Source organism: Amphibalanus amphitrite, unplaced genomic scaffold, assembly GCF_019059575.1.
Source record: "Amphibalanus amphitrite isolate SeventyFive unplaced genomic scaffold, NRLGWU_Aamphi_draft 000389F_arrow, whole genome shotgun sequence".
Classification (NCBI taxonomy): domain Eukaryota; kingdom Metazoa; phylum Arthropoda; class Thecostraca; order Balanomorpha; family Balanidae; genus Amphibalanus; species Amphibalanus amphitrite.
In genome coordinates, this window is record NW_024881883.1 from 137,411 (window position 1) to 162,468 (window position 25,058).

General features: G+C 50.2%; 1 protein-coding gene across 1 annotated transcript in view; it reads left to right on the forward strand.

The window, feature by feature from the left end:
- LOC122390273 (rap guanine nucleotide exchange factor 6-like) overlaps positions 1-25,058 on the forward strand; it is a 62,854-nt gene that overhangs the window by 34,526 nt on the left and 3,270 nt on the right. Inside the window, exons 20-32 of the mRNA XM_043383023.1 lie at positions 362-482; positions 1,181-1,294; positions 1,905-2,004; positions 2,389-2,525; positions 3,041-3,115; positions 3,506-3,616; positions 4,211-4,381; positions 5,406-5,533; positions 6,487-6,581; positions 11,084-11,248; positions 12,452-12,553; positions 23,954-24,124; positions 24,743-24,952. Of these exons, the coding sequence (XP_043238958.1) occupies positions 362-482; positions 1,181-1,294; positions 1,905-2,004; positions 2,389-2,525; positions 3,041-3,115; positions 3,506-3,616; positions 4,211-4,381; positions 5,406-5,533; positions 6,487-6,581; positions 11,084-11,248; positions 12,452-12,553; positions 23,954-24,124; positions 24,743-24,952 (1,700 nt within the window). The remainder of the gene's footprint in view (positions 1-361; positions 483-1,180; positions 1,295-1,904; positions 2,005-2,388; positions 2,526-3,040; positions 3,116-3,505; positions 3,617-4,210; positions 4,382-5,405; positions 5,534-6,486; positions 6,582-11,083; positions 11,249-12,451; positions 12,554-23,953; positions 24,125-24,742; positions 24,953-25,058) is intronic.

The following is a 25,058-nucleotide window of genomic DNA, read 5'->3' on the forward strand; positions in this document are numbered from 1 at the left end:
GAGTCAGGGAAGGGGCAAAATGGCTCGATTGAGGGATATTACTGAGACGACAGCCAGCTGCTGGTGATAAACTTCTGAAGGGGTAGCAGCAAGAATGTGTTTTTAAATGTCTCAGACTCACAGAAGGTCGCGATGCTTGTTTATTTCGGGCTGAGAGCGTAAATTGTGTTCTCATCGGGGCCTTTTGTTAGTGATGACACATTCATGCTTCGCGTATTTTTCTTCGTTGATGTGTTTTGTATTATTCGTAAAGCTATTTTTGCATAAACGATTAAGGCGACATTTTCCCCGCTGATTGGTATACGTAAGCCGCTAGCTGATAAACAGTGTTAACGTGCTGCTCTCCTTCGTTCATCATCAGGTACTACCTGAAGAACAACCAGGTGACAGAGCCTCTGGTTCCTGACGAGCTGGCGGCAGAGCTGCCGCGAGAGGGAAGCGTCCACTTCCTTCAGCTGAACGCTCTGGAGGTGGCCGTACAGGTAACCGGGCGGGTCCCACGTGGAGGGTTAGGTTACGGTCGGATCTGTGACCTCCGGGGGAGCGGTTTAGTCGGGTTTATGGGTGGGGTGAGGGGTGGGGTGTGGTTACTAGGGATGGGTTAGGGGTGGGTGAGCGGTGGGGTCGGTTCTATGGATAGGGTGAGCGTTTCGGTATGATTCGTAGGGGTGGGTTAGGGTTACAGGGCCGGTAATAATGTGATGTGAGGTGGGGTCTGATGGTCTGGTGGTGGGGTGAGAGCTAATTGTTTCTGGTCTAGGTTAAAGACTTGTCATTGCAGGGTAAAATCCGCCTGGGGGAACATTATGAATTGGCAAAATTAAATAATCGTGTATACTGCAGAATTATCATGTAATGCAAGGCGCGCTCTAAAAATATGTCGATGGTCTGCAATGTCATCTTGCTCGTGATTCTCTTCTTGAACACTCCGTAAGAACCAGCGCAGGTATTTGTATTCGGCATCGTTAGCCTGTATTCAGCCTTACCTCGAATTCGCTCCTGCCGTGGTCCTATCTTTATTATATGTCTCTTATCATTTTCAGCGCACACTCCGCCGGTGTCTCACATTCCCATCTCGCATTCACCCCCTAGTGCTGTACATCACGCCCCATTATGCTAAACGCGTATATTTGCCCAGCATGCCTTTACATAACTCCCTTTTCTGCGGCTTCTTTTTCAGCTTACTCTCGACGACTTCAGCCTGTTTCGACAAATCGAGGCCACTGAGTATGTGGACGATCTGTTTGAGCTTAAAAGCCGCTACGGAACGCCTGGACTGAGGCAGTTCGCTGAGGTAAGGCGGGACGCCACTAGAGTGTAGAATTAATGTGTGGCGTTGTGGGACCAGAATATTCGGGATTTATAAAAGTTCGATCTTGGCACGATGGGCTTGGAAACTAACTCTGATCTCATAGGAGGGTTGAGATCTCGTGAATGACACCGTTTTTAATGCTTTGTTAGCTGGGCTTTGATAGTTTCGTTGTGAACTGGCATGAGAACTTGAGGTATTCGTGTAATTGATTGAAAACCAGCACTGTAGTTGGTGTCGGGTCGCAGAAACCATTCCCAAATAGCGCGATTTCGTTAACGGTGTTCTTGCTATGTTTGTATCATCAGTTTATGCAGGATGCTGTGAGACTTAAGTGACTTGTCCCTTGTAATCAATTAGGCCTCTCTGTAAGTTTGATCCACACTCCCTAAGTTTTGTTTTTAACCAGATTGACCTGACCTAACCTTTTCACAGCTGGTGAACCGTAAGCTGTTCTCTGTTGGGTCATTGACCTATCCTGACCTGATCTGACCTGACCTGACCTTTGACAGCTGGTGAACCGTAAGCTGTTCTCTGTTGGGTCATTGACCTATCCTGACCTGACCTGACCTGACCTGACCTGACCTCTCTACAGCTGGTGAACCGTGAGATGTTCTGGGTCATCACCGCAGTCTGTGGCGAACACAACGTCGTCAAACGCATGAAGATCGTCAAACAGTTCATCAAAGTCGCCCGTACGTATCATCTGATCTGTAGCAGGTTTCGAAACAGTTTAGCTCGAAAAAGACTGATTTTACCGCGTTTGTTTACATTTATGGTTACAACAATCTATTGAAAACACTGCATGCCGTGGCGGCGGGCAATCTATGACAGACTGATGGTAATTTTACTTTTAGTATATGATAGCCATGATATTTTTTCCTGTCAACGAGCGTTCATTAGTCACATCATTCATGACGAGAGACTATTCCTGTGGTGCATCATGTTTTAACACGTCGGTCCTTTTGACATTTTTAACATCCATCTCACACATCTTTCTATTTCTTTTATTTTCACATATCTTTCAGTGTTCACATCAGCTCATATATCACTATATACCCCTTCCCCCCGCCCCATAGGCCACTGCAAGGAGTGCAAGAACTTCAACTCCTTGTTCAACATCGTGTCCGGCCTCAGCCACGGGGCGGTGGGGAGGCTGAAACAGACCTGGGACAAGCTGCCCACCAAGTACCAGAAGATCTATAACGATATGCTGGTGAGGACGCGCGTTCGACTCTGCGTCGAGAGGAGGGATGGTGGTAGGAAAAGTTAAGGATGATAATGGAATCGGAAGTCTAGTTATTTCTTATGTAATTGTCTGATGTATTGGGTATCAAAAGGAGGTGTGACTTCTGGGTATGATGAAGAGAGGCAACTCAAGGGAGTGGGATGAGTTTGGCTGTACAGTGTGCGCAGTCTCTAATAAGGACTGAGTTGAAAAGACCTTATGGGGAGGGAGCCGGGTTTAATGGGAATGGTTGGAGGGAATGCAGGACTGGGTTTGATGGGACACTCAGGTGAATGGGCCGGCCTGGCTGGTAAGCTAGCCTGGAGCAGTAGTATGTGCCATTGTGGCTTTGGAACAAATCAGCTGCAACTATTTAGTTAATTCATGCCCACTTCGCCTAGGTGCCAGATCGGTTTCGTCCAGCATTGTCAATCTAACCCTCACTCCCAACCCCTTGTCCGACTGCACCATTACTAACCGCTGGTTGTTCTCTGACACCACAGGGCCTGATGGATCCCAGCAGGAACATGTCCAAGTACCGCAACCTCATCACGTCGGAGCACGTTCAACCCCCGCTGGTGAGTCACGAGCTGCGTCACGAATTTGGTGGTCACCAATTGGTGTTTACGGTACCAGTCGCGGCACGTGTCAAGTGTGGTGTCGTGTGCCAATACACGATACGGTAGAAGACGTCAATATAGTACGGTCACGTCTGGAATTAGTGTGGTGATTTGAAAATACGACGGTTTTTTGTAATAACAAACACATTGATTAATGAATCAGTAACTAGTTAATTTGATTGAATCGACGTTTTCAGTTTTGTTTATTGTTTTGTTTATTTCGCACCATCGCCAACAGGCAATTCCATTAAAAGACGAAGCCAGATTAAGTTGCTGTGACCATAAACTAGCTGAACGCACTAAAATCGCGTTCCATTTACCTCATTAACAATCTGTTGTCTCGCTCAGATTCCGTTCTACCCGATCGTGAAGAAGGATTTGACGTTCATCCACCTGGGTAACGATACATGGGTGGACGGCCTCGTCAACTTCGAGAAGCTCAGGATGATCGCCAAGGAGGTATGGCGGAGCCGAGACTGTAGGTTGTTGGTAGTGGGGGTAGACTTGTTGAAGCTGAAGTGTCACACCTGCCACCCCGGCTTCCCTGTCTGGTACATAAATGTAAAAAACGTTACTTCTACCCTGGCATACGGTTTTCCCTCAGCTGGTATATACATAATCGTACTTCCAAACAAGTTCCTCCTCAACTTCTCGCTATTACTTTTCCCTCCTTATATAATACCATACCGTACTACCAATATCAGGTGGCTAGAAATGTCCTATCCTATGAACGTCTAAGGTGAAATGGTCTCACTTCATTGAAGCATATGCTGTTGGTAACGCATTGAAATTTGTATGTCTCCGTTTCAATGCACCATTGATGACCGCCGAGAAATTGCGTAATATTTATCCGAGGGAAGATGATTTAAGTATGCCACCATTCCCCCTCCCCCCCCCCCACACACACACACAACCTCACCCCGCCTCTCTCTCTCTCTCTCTCTCTCTCTCTCTCTCTCTCTCTCTCTCTCTCTCTCTCTCTCTCTCTCTCTCTCTCTCTCTCTCCTCACTCACTCACTCACCCCCCACCCCCTCTCCCTCTCTCTCCGTCAGGTGCGCTCTCTGTCCGACATGTGTTCGGTGCAGTATGACGCCTGCTCGATGCTGGAGCTGGCCGGTCACTCCGGTCTAGGACAACTGACCCTCACCGCGCAGAGAAACGCCACCGTCAAACGACGCAGGAAGTCGCAGGCGCAGTCCAACCCCAAGAAAATGTTCGAGGAGGTAGGTGACGTGGTAGGGGTACTGTGGGTACGAATCTAGGCGAAGGCAGAGCTTTTATGGTGATGAGTTTTGTGAGCTTGGTTAGGGTTTCCTTAGTGGGTTGGTCATGATTTTTGTTTTAAAGATCAGGGATAATAGTCTATGATCAGTGTAATTCTAGTGAGAATATGTATGTTTTGCGCCCATCATAAGTTGCTAAGAGTATTCTTGTATTCTTGCAGTATTCTTGCGTATAGTTGAAGGAGCTCCCCGATACAGGGAAAATACAGCAATGTAGTTTGTCTAGTGAAAAGGGGAACTCACAGGTTACCGGGACTTTTCTCGTGTTTTTACCTCCCTGGCCCCCCTCGTTAGCTGTTGTCTGCCGCCTCGGGCTGTGGGCCATGATTAATGAGGAGCTGATTAGTGAGTTTGCCGTGACTAATTAGTAGATAAGCAGCGAGACAGAATAACGAGCCAGACGTCCTGCGGTCGATGCCGGACAAACAGATTAATTGAAATAAATTTGTGATACATAGTTTTGTCTGCTGTTTTAATGGAAGATCTTGGCGTTTGCAATCATATTTTGAAGAAGGCAAACAGCTTTTGCCATTATCGCTATTTGTTTTTGTACCTTTTTCACTTTTTGGCATATTGTGTGTACTGTGTATTATATCTTTGTAAGCACGAAAACCACCCCCTTAGATTAAACTTCCTTCGTGCCGTTTCAATACCGCAACCAACCTTGCTACTTTCACTTTAATTCAATCTTTCACTGAATGTTGACAACAGTTTTGCCCGGTCCGACTTTGTTATTTTATTGAGTATTCCCTTTAAAAATGTTAGATGAAATAAAAACACCCCCGCCTACGTGTGCTGTCAGTTGTATAAATTAATAGTTTGCATTGTCCATGTTTGTATACTCCAAGCTTATTTTCTCCAAGTTTGTATTCTTCAACTTGATGTTCTCCAAGTTTGCCTTCTCCGAGTTGGTATTCTCCACACAGTCAGCATGTTCACGGCGATGTTGTCCTGTGTGCGGCAGGCTCAGATGGTGCGCAGGGTGAAGGCCTACCTGGGCAACCTCAGCGTGGTTCAGGATGAGGAGAAGCTGCTGCAGATGTCACTCGAGTGTGAGCCGCCGCCGGCCGGCTCATCCACCACCACCACACGGTCAGTGGGTGGTACCAACAAATAAACAAACACACAAACAAACAAACAAACACGGTCTCAGTGGATGTTACCGACAAAGCAAACAATTGAACGAACGAATTAACAAACACGGTCGGTGGATGTTACCTACAAAGCAAATAAACGAACAAGCAAACACGGTTTGTGAATAGACGGGTAGTGGGCTCACAGTTGCTGTAACATGACAAATAAGCGAACAAACAAGTAGTTTCAGTGAATGGACGGATAGTGGCCCGCTTTCGATACGTCCTTAATCCCTCTCCCTCCCTTCGCAAAAAGCCACGGTAGAGATGGTCGATGAATTCTTATGGAAGTGCGATTAAGCGTTAGCGGGGCCATGCTTGTGTTGTTTTGTAAGCGCTGTCTTATAGTAGTTGAACGGCAAAGTAATTTGGTCGTTTTTTAGGTATGTGATTTAGTGTTGTGATAAAAATATTCTCTGTTCGCCTACTGTTGGATAGGTGGTATCACCCGTATCATTTAGTTTGTTTGTCGGTATACCACAAGCATGAGTGTCATTTCTCTGTCTAATTACCCCCTGTTCTGTTGGACAGACGATGTCACTCGTCCTCTCCACATTGTCATTTCTCTGTCTAATTACCCTCTCCATAGTGCCATTTCTCTGTCTAATTACCTATCCACACAGTGTCATTTCTCTAATCGTCCTGTCCACCACAAGCAGTGTCATTTACGTGTCTAATTACCCTCTCCACATTATAATTTCTCTGTCTAATTACCCTGTGTTCTGTTGTACAGACGGCATCACCCGTCCCCTACGCTCTCCACAGTGACATTTCTCTGTCTAAATACTCTCTCCACATTGTAATTTCTCTGTCTATTTACCCTGTGTTCTGTTGTACAGACGGCGTCACCCGTCCCCTACCCTCTCCACATTGTAATTTCTCTGTCTACTTACCCTGTGTTCTGTTGTACAGACGGCGTCACCCGTCCCCTACGCTCTCTACCACGAGCAGCGCCAGCTCAGCGAGCGCCGCCAGCGACGGGCGGAGGGGAGACAGAGCCAAGTTCGGTGAGTGTTCTCAACAAAGTCGCTCATAAGAGCAGCTGTGTTTATGTCTTGCTCAAGTGGGTCTCGGCAGAATGACTTTGCTGCTAGACTGAGCAACGTTCGAAGTCCTTAAAGCGACAAGTTTTGTAGCCTACGGTGCTACAGAGCCGCAACTCGTAGCTTTGAGTCTAAACAGGAGGACAAAGTTTTAATGACGAGTTCTGTTAATTATACTAATATTCTTGTACGTTGGGATGCGCAACGCTTCCCCGCCTTTTTTTTTTTTTTTTTTTTTTTTTTTTAACTCAAGTCAAAGTCGCCAGTTTTAGACACCTTTCGCTTACCCCAAGCGCTCAAAACTACAGCAATAACACGTTTTATCCTGCAGTGGAACTGCAGAGGCTTGCGTTCTAGCACTCCAGAACTGCAAGCACTAATCCGCTCTCAGCGACCTTTGGTTGCTTGCATCCAAGAAACCAAACTCAGATCTGAGTCCAGGTTCCCCATGAAAGGATTTTCGGTTTTTCGCAGGGACCTTGCTACTGAAACCGTCGCGCACGGAGGTGTTATGGTTCTGGTCCATAACGCCGTGCCTGCGAGATGTATTGATTTAAGCTCGCCCCTTCAGGCGGTAGCGGTCCGCATTCATCTAGGCCAGCGTGACATCACTGTGTGCTCACTTTACTGTCCCCCTGGCGCAGCTCTTCCTCTTCTGGAACTACGCCGGCTAATCGCCGAGCTCCCTCCACCTGTGATGCTTCTGGGTGATTTTAACTCTCACCACTCTGCATGGGGATGTGATTCTGTGTGTACACGCGGTCGACTTTTAGCGTCCTTGATAGACGAGGAGGGCCTTTGTGTTTTAAACACTGGTGCTGCTACCCATTTCACCATGCCGTCGGGACATTCATCAGTTCTAGATCTCAGCCTTGTCAGTCCACACCTTGTGCCGCTTTTTACGTGGCGAGTGGACGCGGACTCTTTTGGTAGTGACCATTTCCCCATATGGCTTGAACTGCGTGAGCGGCCCTCGGTTGGCTGCCGGCCACCGAGATGGAACCTGCGGAGGGCAGACTGGGAGAAATTTCAAACGTGCTTGGAGGATGCTCTCTCATCTGACCCTACAGATGATCTGTCAGTAACCGATTTCACCTCCTTACTCATTGAAGCAGCCAAGGCATCCATTCCTCGTACATCGGGGGCGCCTTCTCGCCGGCCGGTCCCATGGTGGTCCGATGCGTGTCGAGACGCCATCAGAGCGCGGAAACGAGCGCTGCGCGCTTTCAGGCATAACTGCACCACCGCAAACATGATCGCGTTTAGAAAAGCCAGAGCGTTCGCTAGGTGGACGGTCAAGAAAGCTAAACACGAATCCTGGGTGGAATACATCAGCCAGCTTAACAGATTCACGCCAATCTCCGAGGTTTGGTCCCGTATAAAACGTATATCAGGTCGTTTCTCCTCATCCCCTCTTCCTGTTCTGAGTGTGTTTGGCAGAAATGTGTCGAACCCAGCTGATGTAGCGTACGAAATAGGCCGTGCGTTACATGACCGCTGTGTCGGTGACTGTTCTGACCCCGACTTCGCCCGCCATCGTGCTCGGTGCGAATCGACTGGCGTCAATTTTAACACATCACAACATTTTAGCTACAATGATCCCTTTACTATGGAAGAGTTAAAGTCCGCTATAGGTGGCCTGAAGTGTGTCGCAGAAGGCCCTGATCTTGTACACAATGAGATGCTTCGGCGTCTCCCGTCACCGGGACTTGAAGCATTGCTCCATCTTTTCAATGCGCTCTGGGAAAGAGGGCTGTATCCCGAAACATGGCGGACGGCCATCATTATCCCGGTGCTGAAGGCTGGTAAAAGCGGGCTTGATCCGCTTCACTACCGCCCTATTGCGTTGACATCTGCCCTGGGCAAGCTGCTTGAGCGAGTTGTAAACGCGCGTCTCGTCTGGTTTCTGGAGGAACAAGGTGTTTTATCTAACTCGCAGTGCGGTTTCAGAAAGTATCGGAGCACAGTAGACCACATTTTAGCCCTTGATACCGAGGTTCGTTGCGCATTTAGGCGGAAGCGACACATTGGTGCATTGTTTTTCGACATTGAGGCTGCGTATGATACCACTTGGCGTTTCGGTATTTTACAAAAGCTTTTCAAGTACGGTATACGCGGTACAATGGGCCATTTCCTCGCCAGCTTTTTATCTAACCGGTCTTTCAGAGTCCGTGTCGGTGGCAACCTCTCAGAGCAGTTCCCCCAGGTCAACGGTGTCCCCCAAGGAGGAGTCCTAAGTGTTGTGCTGTTCGGGGTAATGATTAACGATATTGCCGATCACCTGCCCCCTTCCATTGGCCGTGCCCTTTTTGTGGATGACTTCTCTATCTGGGCCAGTGGTGCAACCACACGTATAGTAGAGAGACAGCTCCAGTTGGCAATTAAAAGATTAGAAAACTGGAGTGCTGTTAACGGACTACGATTCTCGACAGCCAAAACTGTAGGTGTCCACTTTTGCCGTTTTCGCCGTAATTGCCCTGACTTCTCTGTCAGGCTAAGGGGTGCAGTGATCCCTGTGAAGTCGGAGGTGAAGTTTCTTGGGATGGTAATAGACAGCCGTCTTACCTACCGCACTCACCTGAAAGAGCTCCGCGACCGATGTTTTCGAGCTATGAATGTTTTGAAATGTGTTGCGCGTACCTGCTATGGGGCGGATCGTAAGACACTGTTCTTGCTTTATCGTGCTCTTGTCCGTTCTAGACTTGACTACGGCTGTTTTATATACGATAACGCCACAGAGACCTCGAAACGTATTCTGGACTCTGTGCACCATACTGCTCTCCGTATTGCCACTGGTGCGTTCCGGACCACCCCAGTAGCCAGCCTCCTTGTAGAGGCCCACGAGCCACCTCTTGCCTTGCGTCGCCAGCTACTGGGCATGAGATATACCATAAAACTCCGCCAGTTGCCTTCCCACCCTGCCTATGATGCAGTTTTCTCACGTGCCAACCTGGCGCTTTTCAGAACCGGAGAAGGTGCACGTACTGTCCGCTACCCCCCTTTCTGCTCTCGTATGCAATCGCTGCTCTCGGAAGCTCAAATTAAACTTCGGGGGATCATGCGTAAGGAGTGGCCATCTGTCCCACCGTGGAGACAAGTCCCGCCAAAGGTGGACCTTTCCCTCACCGATGTGAGAAAAGGCGACATCCCTCCAGCTGTTTTAAAGGCTCGTGCGCTGGAACATATTTCAAGGTACTCTGACTACATAGCCTGTTATACTGACGGCTCAAAGACTGATGACGGTGCCGGGTGTGCTTTCGTCTGCGGCGACGCTGTGCGGTGTTTTACCTTACCTAAACATGCATCCGTTTTTTCCTGCGAATTGGTCGCTATCCTCAAACTCCTGTGTTTTATCGAGATTAATCCCGCTCGGTCATATGTTATTCTTTCTGACTCATTGAGTGGTCTCCAGTCCTTGTCACAATTCTATCCTTCTGACCCCCTCTCACAGGAGATTCTTCTTCGTGTGACAGCCCTCGACCGAGAGGGTACGTCGGTGTCTTTTTGCTGGATCCCTAGCCACGTCGGTATTCACGGCAACGAACGGGCGGACCGAGCTGCGAACCATGCTGCGCAGTATCCGTGCTCCCGCCGATTCCCTCTACCCGCCAGGGACTTTGTACCGGCGGTGGGCTCTTTCCTCCTCGGAAAGTGGCAGGAGGCCTGGAGCCAATCCCACGGTAACAAACTTTTACGTATCAAGCCAGGTTTAGCTTCCTGGTTGTCGGCCTCACGCAGATCGCGACGCGAGGAGGTGGTCCTCTGCCGGCTTCGTACCGGGCACACTTATGGCACCCATGGGTTCCTTATCGGCGTTGGCTCCAGGCCTATTTGTACCAGATGTGGTGACCGACTTTCGGTCCGACACGTCTTGGTCGAGTGCCCGAGACTGGACGCTGAGCGATTGCGGTTTTTTGGATTGCGTGGCCCCCAGCTCTCTTTGAGAACACTTCTCCGCGACGACTCCCCTTTTCTCGATTCCTTTCGCCTCTTTTCGTTCATCACGGCCTCCGGGCTTCAGGTGATTTTTAACCCCCGACTTTGAGGAAGAATGGCTAGATATGGGCGCCATATAGCCTCGTTGCTGGTGCGCCCTAAAACACCAAATCATCATCATCACATCGATGCGCAACGCTTACGCTTCAAGTTGTAGAGAATGCTTAGTTTTCCAATTAATAATTAAACATCTTATTCGAATTACTAAAGAAGAGCTTTGCTGCTTTTTGCGTTACACATTTACTATTTTTTATTTTTCGCTTACCTCTCCGGGCCTAGTATATCCTCACAATCACCTCTGCGTGTGTATGGTGCCATCTTTAAACGGCTCCTCAAGAGCACTCCAAACGGCTCAGTTCTAGGGCTGGCGTGCTGCCACTTTTGAGCGTCGCTCGAGGCCCGTCTCGGCACTTTAAAATTCCGCTCCGAGCGTATATAACACCCTCTCCCGGCATTTGTCGTTCCCGCAGGCGCCGCTTCGCCGAGTGCCGTGCGGAAACTAATGTCTCTTGCTGAGACGAAGACGCGGCCGCACCAGCCGGCGAGCCGGGGGCCGCATCTTCCACACCTGCTGACAACAGGCTCTCCGGCCGGATCGCCTTCACCGGGACAGGCGAGACGCCGGCCTGGGTCAGGTGGGTGATCTGAGGGGGGAGGAGGGAGGGATGGAGGGAGGGAGGGAGGGAGGGAGGGAGGGAGGGAGTGAGTGAGTGAGTGAGTGAGTGAGTGAGTGAGTGAGTGAGTGAGTGAGAGAGTGAGGGAGAGAGTGAGTGAGTGAGTGAGTGAGTGAGTGAGTGAGTGAGTGAGTGAGTGAGTGAGTGAGTGAGTGAGTGAGTGAGTGAGTGAGAGAGAGAGAGAGAGAGAGAGAGAGAGAGAGAGAGAGAGAGAGAGAGAGAGAGAGAGAGAGAGAGAGAGAGAGAGAGAGGGAGTGAGAGAGAGACGATAAGCGCGTTTGCGTGAATCTGTAAAGGGAGGTTCAAAAGACTGGCACGTCGTGCCAACTTGACTGGAACTGACAGCCTTTGTGCCTCTAAGTGTATTTCACGTTACGACTAATTAATGTGTTTACGCACAGTCTCCTCACCGTGTAATCTTCCAACGGCAAATGTCACCCTTCATAATTACTCGCGAGGTGTTTAGCTCGACAAACCATTCCGTGGCTCGTATTTATCCGTCAGGTGGTCTTTGCGTTGAGTGTTTTGGTGAAACCTGACACATGCTGGTATAATCGGTGTGCCAGTTTTAGCTCTGTAGGCATATGGTGGTGTGAGCTATTTTCTGCTCTGTGTTGTGCCTTGGCCTTGACAGTTCTATGCTGTGACGACGCTTTACATGAATCTCATCACTGGATTCGGGCCTGACTGATGACTGACTCAGCTCGACGAGCTGAGTCGAATGGTGTAAAAATCTCAATTTCGAAAATTTGACACTTACGGACGTGTTCTTGCTGGGAACTGTCGACATATTCTCGCATTTACTGCCTGTGTTCTGATTTGTTCCTTCCACTTTTGTGCTGTTCTTTAAACTCTCATTAATTGCACTCTGAATAGTGACCCTCCTTGCCTCTGCTGTGGCCTTGTATCGGATACAATCTTCCTTGCCTCTGATTAACCTTGTCTGTCGTGTGATCTCCTCACCTTTGATACAACCTTCGTTGTATTTGATGAACCTTGTATCTGATATGGGATTGTCTCTGATGCTAGCTGCTCCCGCTAACTGAAATGACATTGTGTTTGGAATAAATTCATTGCCTCTGATATAACCTCCTCGCCACTAAAATAACCATCGCTATAACCTCCACACCTCTGACCCCCCCCCCCCCCATCTCACTCCGCCAGGTCGCAGCCACGAGCGGTCTCAGTCGGACACTCTGCCCGTCGACCTGAACCCCGAGAGCAGCAGTGTGACCAGCATGCCGCTCAGAAAGTCGCACAACAGCGGTAATGTAGCCGCCTGAACACCCAGACGATGGTTGTCGGAACTGGTTCTTGTATTGTACCGTTTCTGCAAGCGAAAATATGGCTCACAATCGACACACAGGCCACATACACAGAAGTTCTTGCGGCCACCATCATCTATTACCGTGTACACCAGCGTCACTATCGTAACACATCTATCAAATAGACGCTCAATTTACCAACACGAGCATTTATCAATGAATATCTTACCGACTGTCGCGTTTCGTCGGGCCTGCTCGCCTCCCACTACTCCGACAAGGGCAACCGCCTATATTAAGGCGAATCAAAAGACAAACAAGTTCTTCATCACGGCCCGTGACCGATCTTGGACCAAAATGCCTGCACTCGCCCCGCTCGCCAACATGGCAGCCAATAGAGCGCGGCGGCGCCGCTGGATCTACGCAAAACAAATACCAGTACTTCGAAACATGAACAAAGCTTGACGAATCACGCGCTATTGGTATTACAAATAAGGATCAAAGGCCCAAAGTTCGCAAAATCATAGGCATAGTGTATCAGATACCCACAAAAGAAAAGAAACAAACATTGCAGCCTCACAGTACTTAGCTCATCCCCGACACAAGCCCCCCCGCCCACCTCTAAGGCGCGGCCGGCGATCAGCTGATCGGCAAGGTCAGCCACCGGCCCAAGGGGGGAGGAGGGATGCGCCGGGGAGGGGAGGGCCGGCCGCCCGCAGGAACAGGCTACTAAACCGCATGGCGCCTACACCGCCCCCTTTGAAGGCACGCGCATTCAACACTGGTCTTAGCCTATTTCAACAACCCTAAACTAACACATGAGACGAGACACGCGCAGTCAAACACAGTCCTAGCGTTCACAATACTCGTCTTCGCACATGAGGACCAGTTTGTTGACAGGGCGGAGTATCTCTGCGCCCTTTGCTCTCAATTTAACACTACGAACCAGGCCATCCTTGCCCGGAAAAGTTTCAATGACGCGGCCCAGGGGCCAGCGAGACCTGGGGAGCTCCCTATCGGCTACCAGGACGACGTCGTTCACCATGAGTGATCTCGTAACACGAAAGGCCTTCTGCCTCTGCTGCAAGAGTGGAATGTATTCTTTGATCCACCTGGACCAAAAAATGCCGGCCAAGTATTGCGCTTGGCGCCACCGTCTCCTCAAGTACAGGTCACCCGCTCCGAATACTCCCACCGGGACGGATAGCGCGCCTCCCGCCAGCAAGAGATGGTTGGGAGTCAGTGGCTGTGGGTCACCGCTATCGCTGGACACGTACGTCAGTGGGCGACTATTTATAATGGACTCGACTTCGCAGAGGAGAGTTGTCAGGGTCTCTTCGGTGAGTACTTGTTCCGTCATCAGTGCATCTAGAACCTTCCGTATGGTACGAATGACTCTCTCCCAGACACCCCCATGTGACGAAGCTTCTGGGACGTTGAAGTTCCACTGAATCTTCCTCTGCAGCAGGTTCTCATGTATGACGTCCTCACTCCTCGAGAGGTGTTCCCATTCTGCTTTCAGTTCATTGTTTGCTCCCACAAAGTTCGTGCCACGATCTGATCGGATGGTCTTAACTTGCCCGCGTCTAGCAAGGAATCGTCTCAGAGCGCAGAGGAACGAATCGGTAGACATCGACTCAACTACTTCTATGTGTACTGCCCTCGAGACGAGGCACGAAAAGACGATTCCGTACCTTTTCTCCTGTCGTCGTCCCTTCTTGACGTAGAAGACGCCAAACATATCCAGCCCGGTGTTTGTGAATGGTGGCTCATCCGGGGTCACCCTGTCCTCAGGCAGGTTCGCCATCTTCTGGTTCAGGAACGGGCCCTGACGACGACGACAGCTGACACAGCGACTGAGGACGCGTCGGACAGCCGAGTTTCCGCGCAGGATCCAGAATCTCGAGCGCAGCAGCGACAAAGTGTGCTCTCTTCCAGAGTGACCTGCTTCTTCATGGATGCTCTGAATAATCAGATCGACAACATGATGACGTCTGGGGAGGACAGGAGGGTGCACCTGATCTTCCCGGATTGGTGCGTGGCGTAGACGTCCGCCTACCATGATCATCCCGTCGTGCAGATACGGGTCCAGCCGTGCGAGAGGACTGGTGATTCCGACGGCGCCCTTCCCTTCCAGCGAGGCGAAATCAGCGGCAAACTCACTTCTTTGAATCCTTGTGACTATTGCCCTCTCAGCTGCTTCAAGTTCTGGTACAGCAAGCCGCTGTCTCACCTGAGCCTTCGGCTCGGATCCGAGTACGGACACCTTACGGCATCGTTCTACCAGGCAGCGCTTCAGGCGAAGGATCCATGCTACAGCGCGCACGAGTCTGTACCAGACAGAGTAGTGAGAAAACAGCTCCTCCAACGGGTCGCAGCCAGCGCGCGCGACTGCAACGCTGGTGATCTTCACCTCTGGGTCGTTTTCTACTCGACGATCGAGTCCAGCCGGGGGCTCAGGCCACTCATCCCGTCCCTTCCACAAAAAGGCCGGAGCATCGAACCACCGCGGGTTCGCGATGAAGTTGTCCGCTAATTGTCCCCTCGATGCATCGTCTGCCGGGTTGTTCGCCGAGTCAACGTACCTCCATTGTGCCGGAGAAGATACGTCCCGTATCACGGCCAGACGGTTAGTGACGAACGTGTGAAAACGTGTCGTTTCGTTCTGGAGGTAGCGAAGCACTGTTGTGCTGTCCGTCCAGAACACACTTTCATCAATCTTGACTTGCAGAGCGCGTCGCAGTGTGGCTTCAATGCGAGCAGCCAGAGTGGCTGCTGTCAGCTCCGCTCGTGGGACGGTGAGCTTCCCATTCAGGGGCAGAACCCTCGCCTTGCCGAAGACGAACGCACAGTGAACTTGTCCGTCACAACAGACGATTCGAAGGTAGGACACTGTGCCGTACGCGACAGAGCTTGCATCTGCGAAGTGATGGAGCTCTCGGGTCTGAATAGGTCCAAGGCCAGCTGGCTGTACACATCTAGGGACGCCGATGGTCGAAAGTAGTGCTCTGCCGCGGATCCATTGCTCCCACTGAGCTTGAATGTCCTCCGGTGCCGGGTCGTCCCAATCGTAGCGTCGTCGTGTTAGTTCCTGTAGAATGATACGACCGCACACAACGAATGGTGCAGCCATCCCCATCGGATCGTACAATGATCCGATGACCGACAACATTCCCCTCCTCGAGCATGGCATACTCCGATCTTCCGTGGTTGAGAAGCCGATGACGTCCGGGTTGACTCGCCACTCAACCCCCAGTGTCTTCTCCAACGGAAGTTCTTTCTCGAGATTCAGTTGCTTCACGTTCTTCCCTCTGTCTTCTGGTGGGATCGATTGTAGGACTTTCCTCTGGTTACTGACAAATTTGGCTAGGTGGAATCCACCCCGGCTGCACAACTCTCGTACCTCCCTGACCAGGTCGATGGCTTCGTCGATCTTCGTCACCGACTTCACCAGGTCATCAACGTAGATGTTGCTTGCGATCGTCTCACAGGCTGCAGCAGAGTGTAGGTCGCCAAAGTCGACGGCTGTCCGTAGGAGGGCGTAGCTCGCACAGCTAGGGCTGGATCTCAGCCCGAACGGATGCACCGTCATGCGCCAGACTTCCACGTCTTCTGCAGGGTCACCGTTTCGCCACCACAGGAAGCGGAGCAGGTCGCGCTGGTCGGCTGGTACAGACACCTGATGGAACATTGAGTTGACATCGCCCATGAAAGCTACTTCTTCCTGGCGGAACCGCAGTAGAACGTCAATCAGGGGAGTGCAGAGAGACGGGCCTTGCAGGACTGCGTCATTCAAGGAGACGCCCTTGAAGGTGCTCGAACAATCAAAAACAACTCGGAGTTTGTCTTTCTTCCCGAAGACACCGTGGTGGGGAATGTAGTTGACAAGTCCATCGTCTCTTGTCAGGTCTTCTGCCCTCACTCTCTCCACGAATCCGTTCTTCGACATGTCCTTCATCACCTCGCTGTATCGGTCGGCAAACCTCTGGTCTCGGAACTTCCTTTTCAGTCCTTGTAGCCGTCTCGTGCAGATCTCTCGGTTGTCTGGTAGCATGGTTCCCTCCTTCTTCAGTGGGATGGGAACCTCGTAGTGTCCGTCCTTCATGATGCAACCAGCTTCCACTTTTTCCATCCACATATGGTCTTCGACCGACCATCCACGTTCATCAGCTGCTAGACCCTCGTCCTGGCAGAGTTGCCTCTCCAGCAGCCTGATCCTGTTTGACGTTGCCCTTACTTCAGTCAGTTTTCTGGACCGGACGGGGCCGTTCACGACCCAGCCGAGGCGAGTTTTGACAGCGAAGGGCCCACCGTCACAGCTGGGAACGAAGTCGAGGGGTTCAAAGGCCTCTGGTACGTTCACGCCGATCAGAAGGCCTACTTCTGCTTCGATCTCCTCTGGAAGCACGTCCCTTACGTGAGGCCAGGGTTCCACGTCCTCGGCCTTACAAAGCTCCGTCCTGCTGACTGGGATCTTGTCGATGACGAACACTTCCGGAAGCTGCATTTGCTCGTTTTCGTCCATGTCACACATTTGGAGGTTGTCGACGGCTGAAGTATGAAGCTCGACTGGTTGTTGTGCCATCGTGGTTAGAGTAAGCTGATACTTCTTTGCTGTTGTGATGCCCAACTGGCTCAAAAGCTCCTTGCTCAGGAACGTCAGGCTACTTCCACTGTCGATAAAAGCGTACGTCTCCACGATAGGACCATCTCCATACCGCACCTTCACTGGTACCGCCGGCATCCTCGTTGACGTCCCGCTGTTGGACATGACGCTCACAACGGCTGGTGCAGGTGGCGCTTTCCCTGCCGTTGGTACTCCCATTGAGGCCACCTGGAAGACATGAAGTACAGACGGGTGCTTCCTTTCACAGACGCCACAGGTGAGTCTCATTCGACATTCCCTCGAACGGTGCCCAGGTTTCAGACACCCAAAACAGAGGCGTTTATCTCTGATGAGCTGGCGTCTGGCATCGAGAGGGCGCTTCGCATACGCAGAGCAGTTCTCCAACGTATGAGCTTCATCGCAGCAGGGACAGACTGGCTTATTCACAATCTCTCTTCTCTCGCTCTCTTCTTGGCGAACAAAATTCACTTTGGCTTCTTTCTCTCTTTGCTTGGTGTTTCCTGTTTTCTGGAACATGTGTCTCCCAAACGCGGAATTTGATGCCACTCTCGCTTCGATTTCGACGAAGCGCACCAGGTCAGAGAAGCGCACGGCACGACCCTTCCGAACTGTAAGATCGTCGACCTCCCTTCTCCACCTCTCCTGTAACGCGTAGGGCAACTTTTCCAGCAGTTTTCTCAACGTCTTTGGATGGTCCAACTCGTTCAGGCCTTGCTGGAGACTTCCGACTGCGTTTTCACACGTCCGGAGCTCCAGTGCGAAGTTGTCGAGTGTCGTGACGTCATCAGCCCTCACAGTAGGCCGGTTCATCAGCTTGTTCACGAATGAATCAGCTATCTTGTCTCGCTCTCCATATCTCTTCTCGAGCAGAGACCTCGCTGTTTGGTAGCCTCCAGTGGCCATGTTCATGCAACTTCGGACGATGTCGCGTGGCACTCCGCTCGTAAACTGCTCCAGATAGAACAATTTACTGTCGTCTTCCTGGACAATGTGTGCAACTCTGTTGTCAAAGGCTCGGAGGAACTGAGTGAATCTAGTCACATCTCCAGAGAATACTGGGATATCAGGTCTTGGGAGCAGGCTGGCGGTCAGAAGTTTCTTGATTACCTCCTGCTCTCCATCATGCTGAGGTTGAGGGGGCTGAGCTCTGGTTAGGACGGGCTGAGGGTTTGGCTCAGCAGCGCCATTCGATCGAGGCTGCTGTTTCTTCAACTTGTGTGCCACACCAGAATGGGAGCTCGCTTGGCTTGCCATCGCAAATGCCTCCTCCTTGGCCTCTGCTTCTGCAATCTCCTCTTGAAGTTTGAGTTCTTCTCGTTTCATCTCCAGCTCTCTCTCTTGGGCTTCCAGACGATGCTTTTCCTTCAGGAATCGAAGCCTCACTTCTGCAGCAGCACGTTTGGCAGACTCTTGTGCACGTAGGGATCGCATAGAGCCCCCTGAGCACCTCGATCCACATGCAACTGAATGTTCAACTTGGGGTCCAGCTGCCAGCTGTGAGGCGCTATCACCAACCTCTGATACATCTTGAACGTCTCCATCTAGTGGCTTGGTTCTCACGTGTGAGGCACCATCTTCAGCCCCATCCACAGTAACCGCCCGCAGCTCACCAGCAGTTTTTGGGTCAGTTGCCATTTCAAAGGCTTCTTCCTTGAGGACCAGGTTCAATCTTTCCTTCAGAACTTCCTTTGATCCTCTTGTATCTTGTCCTCTCTTTTCAAGCTCATCCCTGAGCTCTTGCACTTTGAGCCGCTCAACATTCAGGTCCATGTTCAATGAGATTAAGGAGACGAGTTGAAGACCAAGCAAAATGAAGATCAATGGGTGACACGCCTTCGATCTCTGAGAGCTCATGGATTATCAATGTGCAAGTTAAACAACCATGGAAGTTGACTAAATAGGTTCAGCGTGGCCAGCTTCAGGAATGTGTCAGGAATCCGAAGCTATCAGTGAGTGCCCTTAATCAATCAGTTCTGTTCTTGCTTAGCAACCTATGGCGAATGTATCCAGACTTTAACAATCAAATTCAAAGCAATCTTCTGAAGCCTGGTGGTGTGAGGTCCAACTTCAATACGAGGTCGACGTAGCAAGATAATAGTAACAAATGGACGATCAAGATATTTGTCCTGGACAGGAATGATGTCACTCGCCCAATGGCCAATGTGATAACAGTCAAGGGTTCCCCAAAGTTGGAAACTACGTGCAATGCTATCACACCAGTACCGAATAGCAAGTTCAAGGTACGAATCCTGCCCAACAATCAACGGCAACAGGCATAAACAGTAACACAAGTCAACGTCAATACATTTACAGATGCACTTCTCGTGTCGCTGATTTACTCAATCATGTGCGTAGTGATAGCACACCCCCTAGCACAGTTCAGTTGCAAAAGCTCTAGAGTTCAGAGTTCAACCTTAGCACCATACCCACTGCTCACTGTTCTCCGAGCGGGTGCAGTGCCAGCCGCCAGGATGCAGATCTGCTCGTCCACGTCCAGATGTGCAGCAGTGGCAGCAGCGGTGTGTGGCAGCTGTAGCTGTAGTTGCTCGTGTGCAGAACTCTCCAGAAGCCAGGAGGGAGCAGAGGTGCAGCCGACTCAGAGGTCAAGTCGAAACTGTAGCCGCCTGAACACCCAGACGATGGTTGTCGGAACTGGTTCTTGTATTGTACCGTTTCTGCAAGCGAAAATATGGCTCACAATCGACACACAGGCCACATACACAGAAGTTCTTGCGGCCACCATCATCTATTATCGTGTACACCAGCGTCACTATCGTAACACATCTATCAAATAGACGCTCAATTTACCAACACGAGCATTTATCAATGAATATCTTACCGACTGTCGCGTTTCGTCGGGCGTGCTCGCCTCCCACTACTCCGACAAGGGCAACCGCCTATATTAAGGCGAATCAAAAGACAAACAAGTTCTTCATCACGGCCCGTGACCGATCTTGGACCAAAATGCCTGCACTCGCCCCGCTCGCCAACATGGCAGCCAATAGAGCGCGGCGGCGCCGCTGGATCTACGCAAAACAAATACCAGTACTTCGAAACATGAACAAAGCTTGACGAATCACGCGCTATTGGTATTACAAATAAGGATCAAAGGCCCAAAGTTCGCAAAATCATAGGCATAGTGTATCAGATACCCACAAAAGAAAAGAAACAAACATTGCAGCCTCACAGTACTTAGCTCATCCCCGACACAAGCCCCCCGCCCACCTCTAAGGCGCGGCCGGCGATCAGCTGATCGGCAAGGTCAGCCACCGGCCCAAGGGGGGAGGAGGGATGCGCCGGGGAGGGGAGGGCCGGCCGCCCGCAGGAACAGGCTACTAAACCGCATGGCGCCTACAGGTAAGTACCCAGCAAGAACGTCTTAATAACGAAATCAGTGGATTATTGTGAAAAAAAAATGTGTTCAAATGTTATAAAAACAAATTGGAAAACATTCAAAGGTTAGGAATATCGTGGAGGTAAAGTAAAAGTGAAAGCGAGGAAGTCGCAGGCCATTTGCAAGGGGCCTCTTTAGATGGACAGCTTCAACTTCAGCTTCAACTTATTCTTCTTATTACTTGTAGTATGATTTCATCGTATGGCAGTCGCACATGCATGTTGGGCGCTTTAACACGCGCACCGACGGGGGGGGGGCGGATATCCCCCCCCCCCCTGAGGTTTTTCGCGAATAGCGGGAAAACTGCGGCGCTACGCGAAATTTGGTACGACTATTCCCTCATCAATTTTACACATGGTGTGCAAGTTTGAACCTCCTACCTTTTAAGGTCAGGTCACCAGGTCACTTTGAATGACCCAGCCTCAAGTCACTTTTTTGCAACTTTGTCACCGTGCCAGAGCTACAGTAGATGTCGGAGGCCTTTGAAAGTCGCAGAATGTTATTAGGTCATTAGTAGCTACAATTTGTATATCTCGGAATTTTGATATCGGTGACCTAAGGTCAGGTCAATTTCGCGACCTCCCCATTATAAGTCAATGGAGGAAAAATCAACTCCCTGTTTTTACCACTAAAACGGGTCGGAATGGCCCCATATACCATACATGACTTCATATACGATCAACCTTCACTACCTTGAGGTCTGTTTTGCTGTTGGGCAGCTGTAAGGTCATGTGACGTCATCAAAGGTCACCCAAGGTTTTTTGCCAATAACTCCGTACAGGAACAAGATACAGCCGCGCGGATGGTCTCATTGTGTTCAGCTCGTCAAGACGCATCGAATGATATACATGATGACCTCGAGGTCACGTGACCTGAGGTCAACCTTTGACCTTGACCTTTCGAGGTCAACATATATATCATTCGATGCGGATTGACGAGAGGATCACGATGATGTCCTTAGTTTGTTCCTATCTTGACTAATTCGAAAGTTATTCGAGAAAAACTCTCCATATCTAGCGCCGCCATCTTGACTTTTTCGACCCCTGTGACGTCATCTTTGACTTGACCTGAAAATGGCCTTAGTAAAAATTGTAGACCTTGACCGTGTGTATCCGATGCCGTTTACCGCTTGTCGCTATCTTGCTTCGTTCTCGAGATCTCAGGGGGGGCGGTCATCCGCCCCCCCCCCCCGTCGGTACGAAGTTGGCGCAGACCCCGTCGGTGCGAGTGTTAACCCGCGCCCCGTAGGGCTACCGGCGGACCCTACCACCCGTAGGGGGGGGGCCGTTTCGGCCCCCCCCCCCTAAGATCTCGGAAAGTTACCGGCCGATTTTCAAAATTCAAACGGCGTTCGATAGCCCCACCCGGGAACTACCTTGTGACCAAATTTCATTGACCTAGGTCAAACCGATGACGTCACAGGTCAGGTCAAAGGTCAGATTTTCACCGTTCACAGGCAATTCAAGAAATGTGCTGTGAAAGCGAGTAAATTGGTAATTTATTGAAAACCATCGATGGTACATTGTTCGTCAAACACATACTTTGCTATCTGAGGTCACTGATACCAGGTCAGGTCACAGCGAGGTCAGGTCACCGGGGGTCACAAAATGAATGTGTCGTGTGATACATGTTTTATGGTCAATTTACATGACAAATGCGATTATGTGGGTTAGGCAGCCTTTGGGGCCAGCCTAGGTCACGTTTTGGTGAAGGTCAGGTCAAGGTCAGGTCAAATTAGGTCAAATTTCAAAGTTGATATTTTTGCATAAAATGGGCATCGATTCGATGCAGCTCGTCACGGGGAGTCTAATGGTGGTCTTCGTTTTGCTCTACGAGTTCTAGAATTGCCAAAAATTGAGTTTGAAAATTTGACGTCATCATTTTTGAACAGTTTTTTCGCTATAACTTGGCCAAAAAACGAGGTATCGATCTGAAATTTGGTATGTAGATAGAAGACGGTAGGCACTATCACATATATTCCGGTTTTTTTCGAAAATCAAAACAACTTTTTGGATTTTTTGGCGAATATATCCAAAAAAATGCTTTTTTGATTTTTGGGGGCCAAAACTCAAAAATTTCAAAAATTCGAGATAGCAGTTTTGTAGCCCTGTCAATTCTACACCTTTTATGTCTTGATCATTTTTCTGTATCTTCAAAGCTGTAGTCCTGACAGGTCTTCTCGCGAAGGTCTTTTTTCGGTCGAAAATGACAGAACATGACGTCACTCTGACGTCATTTGTGGCCAACCTATCATAGCCTCTGGAAAAATTTTTGGTCACAATATGTAAAATTGATGCCCGGAGGGGTCCTGAAAGTTTGGTGGCGATATCTCCAGCCGTTTAGGAGATATCGACCGAAAAGGACAGGGGGGCCGTTTCGGCCCCCCCCCCCTACGGGGCGCGGGTTAATGCTGGTGAAAGCGGTCGGTTGGATGGCCTGTATGGGAAAAGTGCGCGTATTTTAGGTAGGTAGGTATTCTGAAGTCGGAGCGTTGATACGGTTGGTTAGGGCTAATCGAATCAAGGCATGCCTGTGCTGAAAATATATAGACACCGGTAAAAATAGGCAAGATTTATGGTGGTAGCAGAGCTGAGAGACGACGTATATCATAGAAACTTATCCGGGGTTATCTTCTCAAGACTTCAGGGGACTAATCAAAAAGAGAGGTTGTACCTGAAAAAGCGAGTGTGTGGGCTTGAGATATAATACCGGAAATTGCACAGTTGGTGCTTAGTTTGAGGGTGGTACTGATAACTCCACGCAGCATCCTACCTAATGGGAAAGGCGAGATATGTGAGAGATATTTCTAGGAAATGTACATACAAAAAGGTACACAGGCGCTGTTTAACAAGCCTGGCAGTGACGCACGCATCTTGCGTAAAAACGGCAGCAAAGCGGACGTAATAGATGGCGGCGGCGGAGATAGGGCTGTTAGTTTAGCGCTGGAGCGCAGTTGAACAAGATCAGGTTGCTTTGAGTGTGAAGGACTTTTGCGCTGGGTAGGCAGAATAAGGGCTGACGTAGGTGTGAGAAAATGCGAAGTGATGTAACGAGAGTGTATCAGGCCGGGACCTCGTTAAATGATGCTGGTTTGGATCGCAACAGTTCAGTCTGCAGTTCTCTTCTGAAATTGTGTACTGCTTGTCTTACAGTGAGATCAATGTTATCGTATTTGGCATTTGTATCGCTTTTTCACTGATATGTCTGATGTCACCTGACATCCTTCGATGTCGTCTGTACGGACAAATTAGCTTCCGCGTGTTACCACAGTCCACATATCTAGCCAGTGTCATCCTTCCCCCCGTGTCATCTGTGTCATCGTACCTGACATGTGTCACCACAGACGTGTGTCACCATATCTAACCAGTGTCATCCCTCCCCAGTGTCATCCGTGTCTTCGAGCGAGGCCGGCGCCGTGGGACCGGGCTACCCGCCGCACCACTATGACCCGCCACGGTTTGATTCGCCCGGCCCCGGCGGGGCAGTGGCGGCCGCTGGGGATCTGTTTGCGTCGCCCATGAGACACTACATGTATCTGCCCAAACAGGGTCCAGGTAGGTGAACAGAATGTGGGGTAGGTTTTTAGCGAGAAGTGTAGGTGGTGCAATATAGGGAGTTGAGGTAGTCATTAGGTTGAGAGAGTCAAAGAGTCTTATGATTGGCAAGAGACACTTTTAATAGGTCATAAGTGTCTAGGAGTCATTATATTGACAAGACAAGGGAAACTAATAATGCGAATAATCGATTTGTATAGTAAGTTACATCGTGTAAGGTCATGATACAAAATTACATGTACAAAAATACATGTACATTAAAAGAAATCCTTGAAAAGTGCTGATAGCTTTAACAAAAGCTGGTGTTATGGGTTATATTGCCGAACGGGCTTTGCGTTTGTGGTTATGATTCCTTTGTGATGCTTCTGGGTTATGTGTTCCGTCATTGGAGGTGCCGTGTTCAGAAAGTTGCTGCGTTAGTTAAGTGTTATATTCTTGTGAATTGTTTGTGCCGTAGAAACATTCACGACTTGTAGGCAAGAAGCAATCAGTTATATTGTGTTCACCGCTTGTTTTTTGTTTTTAATCTTGCGGCATCCTCCGTTGTGCTTTCTATCCGGGGATTCCCCCGTCCCCCTTTCACGAACTTACATACTCACCCCCTTTCCTCTCCCGCAGGCGGAGCGCACGGCCGGCCGCCCCCGCCTCCCCCGCTAGGCGCCGCCTACATCCCGCCTCCGCCGGCGCCGCGGCCGCGCCCGCCGCCCGGGGCGGGTGCCAGCGGCGGGCGGGAGTCCCGCCGGCGGGGCCCCGGCCGCCCGCCGCGTGTCCCCCATGGCGCTCTGGCGGCAGCAGCGGTCGGGAGACATCCTGACTCGGATCTAGATGGTGAGAGGGAGGGAGGAGAGGGAGAGAGAGAGAGAGAGAGAGAGAGAGAGAGAGAGAGAGAGAGAGAGAGAGAGAGAGAGAGAGAGAGAGAGAGAGAGAAAGAAAG